This window comes from Xenopus laevis, chromosome 1L (genome assembly GCF_017654675.1).
Source record: "Xenopus laevis strain J_2021 chromosome 1L, Xenopus_laevis_v10.1, whole genome shotgun sequence".
NCBI lineage: Eukaryota > Metazoa > Chordata > Amphibia > Anura > Pipidae > Xenopus > Xenopus laevis.
This window is the reverse complement of record NC_054371.1, coordinates 100,234,176-100,241,208: the sequence shown is the minus strand read 5'-3', so window position 1 is coordinate 100,241,208 and position 7,033 is coordinate 100,234,176. Positions and strand designations below refer to the sequence as shown.

At 36.9% G+C, this 7,033-nt stretch overlaps 1 protein-coding gene across 1 annotated transcript; it reads right to left on the bottom strand.

Annotated features, from left to right (window-relative positions):
- Nucleotides 1–2,959: 2,959 nt before the first annotated feature.
- Nucleotides 2,960–6,026, bottom strand: LOC108696601 (metallothionein-like). The gene is made up of 3 exons (XM_018226117.2): nt 5,872–6,026; nt 5,002–5,067; nt 2,960–3,148 (listed from the first exon to the last, which is right to left on the bottom strand). Exons 1-3 carry the CDS (start codon nt 5,900–5,902, stop codon nt 3,057–3,059), a joined length of 189 nt encoding a protein of 62 aa, XP_018081606.1. The 5' UTR covers nt 5,903–6,026; the 3' UTR covers nt 2,960–3,056.
- Nucleotides 6,027–7,033: the final 1,007 nt, after the last annotated feature.

Below are 7,033 nucleotides of genomic sequence, written 5' to 3'. Positions count from 1 at the left end.
GTAGCGGTCCTTTTCTCTTCGTTCTCTAATATCATATAGGGTAGCATCACATTTAAGATTAACCTATTCATGACAATGCAGAAAATAACCTTATTAAGGCCTGACTTGGGATGGGTGTGTAATAAATGTTGTGTTGTTGGGAATTAAACTTACAATTTCTTGGAACTAGCTGGAGAAATCAGGGTGGGGCAACTGTCCCCTCTTGCCCCTTCTGTGGACACCCATGCACCTCTGATAAACAAAATGACTTTAGGGAGGGTATTGTAAGTAACATATCAGTGTTTGCAGAGGATTTAAACTATCCAGCCCAATTAACTCCATCCAGGATGTGACATCCTTGCAGCAGGATCTGGCAATCTGCTGGGTAGCTAAGCAGCAGCTGAGATAGAGGAATGGAACTCCACAGTGCGGCGCAGGTAAGAAGTACATTTATGTCGGATAAATGTAGTTCTTACCTGCGATTTCTCCTTCACTTCTTGTATCTCCAGAACATCCGACACGTTGCATGCTTTTTGTTGCATGGCGTGCGACGTGTCGGCTCGAGCCGCACCGTGGAGTTTCTCTCTAAATGTTGATAAATGTAAAGTCATGCACCTGGTATGTAAAAATATGCAAGCCACTTATACCCTTAATGGGACTGCATTTTTGCAGCAGCAACCCCAATAAACCCCTTTCCAGAAGTGCCGTCTGCTGGTTTTGTTCCTATATGATATTAGCCCCACACTCTGGAAAATTTTCTGCGAACACCCATGTAGAGGTGATTCACATGTATAAAAATAGCAATGTTTTTGCTTGTAGTTGCTATATCTACACAAACTTTGAATAGAGATTCTTATCTATTGTGTGTTATATCATTTTATTGTTGTACAAATTGGTAACAGATGGATGTATTATGGTCAGCTATCTGGCCTGCTTATGCATATTTTGGGCACATGTTTGGGCCTCTTTATACAGCCCCCACCATGAGCCCCTAAACTTCCTGCTGTGTGCAGCACTACAAAAAGGCCCTCCTGTTACAAAAAAAAAAAAACCATTCATTTTATAAGTTCTTCACATGCAGATATACACACAATCATACAACTTTTAGAAGAGCAGAAACCCTTTAAGAAAAATTCTTGAGGGTTGTTCACATTCAAGTTAGCTTTTAATTTGTTATAGAATGGCCAATTCTAAGCAATGTTTCCATTTGTCTTCATTATTTAGTTTAATTTTGTCTTTTACTTCGACGGTTTCCAGTTTTCAAATGGGGGGGGGGGGTCACTGACCCCATCTAAAAAACAAATGCTCTGTAAGGCTGCAAATTTGTTGGATTCTTTTTATTACTCATCTTTTTATTCAGTCCCTCTCTTAATCATATTCCAATGTCTTATTTAAATCATTGCATGGTTGCCAAGATAATTTGGACCCTAGCAACAAGATTGCTGAAATTGCAAACTGGAGAGCTGCTGAATAAAAAGCTAAACTCAAAACCCACTAATAATAACTGAAAACTATATTACAAATTGTCTCAGAATATCATCTTCTACATCTTACTAAGGGGCCCATTTACTTAGTTCGAGTGAAGGAATAGAATAAAATAAACTTTGAATTTCGAATATTTTTTTTGGCTACTTCAACTCGAACTAAAAAATGTTCGAAACTTAAACCCCCTAGTTCGCCAACTAAAACCTACCGAAGTCAATGTTAGCCTATGGGGAAGGTCCCCATAGGCTTTGGAACAATTTTTAGGTCGAAGAAAAATAGTTTGATCAATGGATTAAAATCCTTTGAATCAAGCGATTTGAAGGATTTAATTTTCGTTCGATCAAACTATTTGCTGTAAATCCTTCGACTTAGATATTCGAAGTCGAAGGATTTCAATTCGGCAGTCGAATATCGAGGGTTAATTAACCCTCGATATTCGACCATAAGTAAATTTGCCCCCAAAGGTGAACAACACCTTTAAGTTAGTTTTTTTCCTAAAAAAAAACAAACAAAAACCGTTTATTTTGCAGTCTGGCTAGCAGATAAGATATTTTAACCACTAATAATGTCGTCAGATTAATCTTATTTCATTCATTTGTACAATTTGATTTGATTGCATTTTTATCTGCATTTCTGTTTCTTTATTTTTGTTTTAACATATCTGTCTAGTTTGAAGTAAAATGCCATATTTACCCATTTTGTATATAGGAAAATCTGTACGTCTATGGATTTTAGGGGTATGCGGGCTCTTATGACAATGCATGCAGGGTAGCAGTTTTGCAGCATGGTATTAACCATGAAATCTGTATGCATTATTTTATTTTGGGGCCTCTACATGCCATATCATTGAATAAGCATATGCAAGTTGGCCATCAAACTGTTCAGTAGACCCTTGGCTTCATTTATAAGCTGTTTTGATCTAGGTATACAAGGATTTATGGAAGATCTGATGGTGTAAAATGTAAGCTTTCTGGCATTTTTTGGAAATTACATCAAAATTGCTTAACTATAGGAAAATGGTTTGGAGTAGAAAGGCATCTTTATCCATTTTGGATATAAGAGGATGTGTACTTTCCAAAAATATATTGCTTTCTAGGGTAAACTTTTTTATCATATAGAAAATAGGCAGTGTCAAAGTAGTTAAAAATTTAATCCATGCAATTAATATGCACAAGGTATATTTTGGAATCTCTAGATACCAGATACTTTGGTAAACTTATGCTGGACACACATTGGACAGCAAACTGTACTACACTTATTTCAGTAAAGTGAAAGGCCACCCCTATACATTAGAGGAACAAAACTTTCCTTTTCACTATGATATTGTTGAATGCCCTGCCAGGTGATGGTGGACTTTTAATGCCTTTAAGATTGGCTTGGATTATTCCTTGGACAAGCATAATATCAAAAGCTATTGAGATAAAATCTGCACTTGAATATATAGATGTGTGATCAGCGAATCTGTCCCATTCTATCAAAACACAAATTCAATTGGTTTTTTTTTCCAGAAGTTTGAAGTTTATTAGGATATATTTAACACACAAGTATTTGATAATGGCAATGACAATCAGTACTGTAATAGGCAGAAGACATTAGTTGCAGCAGTTGCATTTCTCTTTGCCTTTTTCACATTTGCAGCCTTGTTTGCATTTACTGCATTCAGCTGGACAGCAGGAGCAACAACCTGCAGGGCAAGAAGAACAATTGTTAACAGTAAGAAGTGGCCATGGACGGCTTAACCAGAACATTATTTCTGATACATTCAGAGAAAATTCTCACAATATGCTCCCATCTCTCGTGTTCAGTGTGGTAAATGTGTACAGGCAACATAATGAATTGGCACAACTAACGGAGGAGTTCAGGAGTGTTGAATGCAAATCCAAAAACTTGTGGCAATCTATATTTATTTTGTAATATTTGCATTTTGTGACTACAAATAGGCTTTTGGTCAGAGCCAGCAACCATAGGGTTAACTGCATACAGACAGAAGTACAGACAGTTAGAGTTTCCAATATTATGACCTAAAACTACAGGAAGTTTAGTAGTTTCTAAAATTCAAGCAAATGACAAAGGTGCTCAGAGCATCACTAAGGAAGTTTACACCAATTTTTTGTTTAAAAAATAAATAAACTTAGTGGAAGGAAATTTACAATCACGGCACTGGTCTGAAATTTTGGTAATCCATTTTAAGAAACATGCTAGAAACACATGGTTATTGTTACTTTTTAATACCTTTCTTTCTAATCAGGCCATCTCGTATTCAAATCAATGTATGATTGCTAGGGTAATTTGGACCCTAGCTACCAGACTACTAAAATTGCAAAATAGAGGGCTAAATAACTCAAAAAAACTCAAATGAAATGAAAACCAAATGGAAACTGTCTCAGAATCACACTACATCACTAAAAGTACATTTAGAGGCAAACAAACCCTTTAAAAGCTTATATGTCAAGGCTCATTCTGGGATCTCTCCAGTTGGTCATAATTCAATCTAAAATTTCTTATAAAGTGAATGGGCAGACAGGTAGTTTTCTCTGCTGTAACATGTGTGTGTTCTGTCTACTCTGTGTGCACCAACATGCACAGGATCTGCCTGTTAGTATGCATTAACCATTAATATTACTCTGCACATGAACAAACAGCCATGCCTGTTGGTGCATTCAGAATTGTGGATGGCAGTGGATTGACTTTTGACAACCCATGCACCATTACCTTAAGGCTCCGCTGTGCTCAGACTGCATTTTTTCTGCATTTTTTTGCAGGCTGGGAGAAGTGGATCCCCTTCCTTCCCCAGCTCCGTTGATCTGTACTTCCACTTGCATGCAGGCACACGGAGTGAAGCTTAGCCAGAAAACCATCACTTTAGGACCGTGTGCCTGTACACAAGCAGAAGCTGTACTTTTCAGTGCAGATCACAGCCAAGGAAGGCAGTGGATCTGCATCTCAAAAGTCGCTGGGGGAATGGAAGCATGCCAATAGCAGTGGAGCCACCACCCCCATGTGTCCTGGCCCTAATGAGCTCTTTCATTTACAGAGCATCATTTACATGGCACAATTTAAAGTTAAGACTAGTTCAAGAATGGGTCACCTTTAACAATTCAATTTTGTGAATTTCCCCATTGTCTGGGTGAACAGCTTTCGCTTTCTTCTTTAATCAACAGGAAATATTGCTGTACTTTGGTTTACTAGTTAATAGGATTTACATTTACCCACAAAAAAACTGCATATGAAGGTCACATGTTAGATTTTGCAGTGTATTTAATACTATTTACATAGAATACACACTAAGGGCAATGCCACACTGGGCACTTTTGGCACATAGCTATTTGCAACAGTGAGCATTTTAATGATATGCTGGCACAGTTTCAGTACTCTCCTTTGGAAGGCTTTTAGTGTAACCAAATGTAGGTAGCGAGACATCCATGTGCTATTGTCCTTTAAATTTTAGTTGAAACTTGTAGATTTGATGTCTTTCTGGCACTAGAAGAGTTGAAAAAGCCAAGGTGACAAATACAGTCTGTATCTACTGATTCTTACTCTTTTTGCAGGATTTACACTTGCAGTTTGTGCATTTACAAGCTTCTCCACATGAGCAAGGAGCACCTAGATGAGAAATAGCAAGTTACAGGAGTAGTGTTAAAACTAAATACATGAGATCCACGTGCACAATTAAGTTATTATACAGAGAACAATGGCAATTTTCTTTTGGTTGGCAATTAATTTTTTTTTACAGTTTTTTTTTCAAATTATTTGCATTCTTGTCGCTAGTTCTAGATTTCAAATGAGGGTCACTGACCGCATCTGCCAAAAAACTATTGTTCTGTGAGGCTACAATTTTATTACTTTGTATTGCTCATCTTTTTAGTCAGGCCCTTTTAGTCTTTCAGTCAAACCTCTGCCTGGTTGCTAGGGCAATTTGGGCCCCAACAACCATAGAGTTGCTAAAAAGAAAAAAAAAATGACCAGTTGCAAATGGTCTCAGAATATCAAGCTCTAACTTAAAGTTAATTTTAAAGGTGAACAACCCATTTAAAGGAGAGGAAAATTCAACACTACGGCCTAGTGCTATTTGCAAAAAAATTAACCAGCGCTGGGTTCTTCTCAGCAAGCACCAAGGAGTCCATTGTTTCTTCTTTCTTTGCACAGGTGCAGTAAATTGAAAAGTCAAACTTAACAAAAAAAAAAACAAACCCAATGCTACTGTGCAGAATACTGAATACAATAGCTTTTTTTTTGTGCTACAGTACAGTAAGGCTATAGATTCATGAATAGTTAACTGCACAAAATTTCACCATTTGTCCTATAAGACAGTTGCCCATCAGACAGCCCTTCTAATGTCATCTGTAGCCCCTCATTGTTAGCTAAAAGACTACATTATCAACATACACATATAGACAGCTTAGTTACCTGATGCACAGCTACAGTCGTGCGGGTTCATGGTAACACAAATTTCTCTACCACTGTACAAATCTAGTAAAAATTTGTAATATTTGACTGCTCCTTTATAAACTTGTTGGAGGACTGTGCGCAAATTATAGGCGTGTGCACAAGTACAACCCAGCATCAGGTGTGCATCGTTATAATTTAAAATGACTGGGTGAAATTCACAAAAGTGCTGTTAAGACAAATAGGGATTTATAATGGAATAAAATAGCCAGAAAATCACCAAACAACAAATTATCAACCTCCTGAACAGTCAACTTCTTTTTTACCCCACCCTGTGGTGTAAAAGGTTGTAAATAATGCAAAATGACTTCAGATTGGTGTAAATTGTACAAAATGTGTACAGGTATGGAACCTGTTGTCCACAATTGTCAAGACCTGGGATTTTCCAGATAAGGGATGTTTCTGTAATTAGGATCTCAATACCTTATTTGTGCTAAAAATTATTTAAACATTAAATAAACCCAATAGGATTGTTTTGCCTCCAGTGAGTATTAATGATATCTTAGTTAGAATCAAGTACAATGTACTGTTTTATTAATACAGAATAAAGGTTAATATTTAAAAAAAATATTTGACTAAAATGGAGTCTGTGCAAGATATCCATCTCATAATTTAAAACTTTCTGGATAATAGGTTTCTGGATATGGATCCCATACTTTTACCAAATTTGTATGGAGAAATGTATTACAGTACAAAAGAAAGAAAAAGATTAACCCTTAAAGTTGCACCACCCCATCATAAAACCCGATGACTCAAGGAACAAAAAATGTTTTAAAACTTAACTTTTACTGATAAATTAGATAAAACCATACATCCAGAAGAACATTTAAAATAAAGTTAGGAACAGGGAGACACAGAACCCAAATTAAGTCAGGCAATAAATGCCGAGCATGAATATAGGGCTGTCAATGGATAACCAGCCCACCTGCCAAACTTGGCATACGAGTGCTAGTGAGTCTCAGTTAATCTTAATTATTTAACCATGAATGGAGTTAACATTAAGCAGTCGCTTGTAAAACTCTGTATTTCTACCCGATGGGTAACCACCCCACCTGCCAGTCTTCGTATAAGAATGCTACTAGGTATCAGTTGGTCTCGATTAGTAGGATGTAAAATTACAACG

Bases quoted from the DNA above. Each gene is read 5' to 3' on its own strand.
- LOC108696601 (XM_018226117.2), bottom strand. From the start codon at position 5,902: ATGAACCCGCACGACTGTAGCTGTGCATCAG. The intron at 5,068-5,871 runs GTAACTAAGCTG...TTTCTCATCTAG, and splicing joins CGACTGTAGCTGTGCATCAG to GTGCTCCTTGCTCATGTGGA. The intron at 3,149-5,001 runs GTAAGAATCAGT...CTTGCCCTGCAG, and splicing joins GTGTAAATCCTGCAAAAAGA to GTTGTTGCTCCTGCTGTCCA.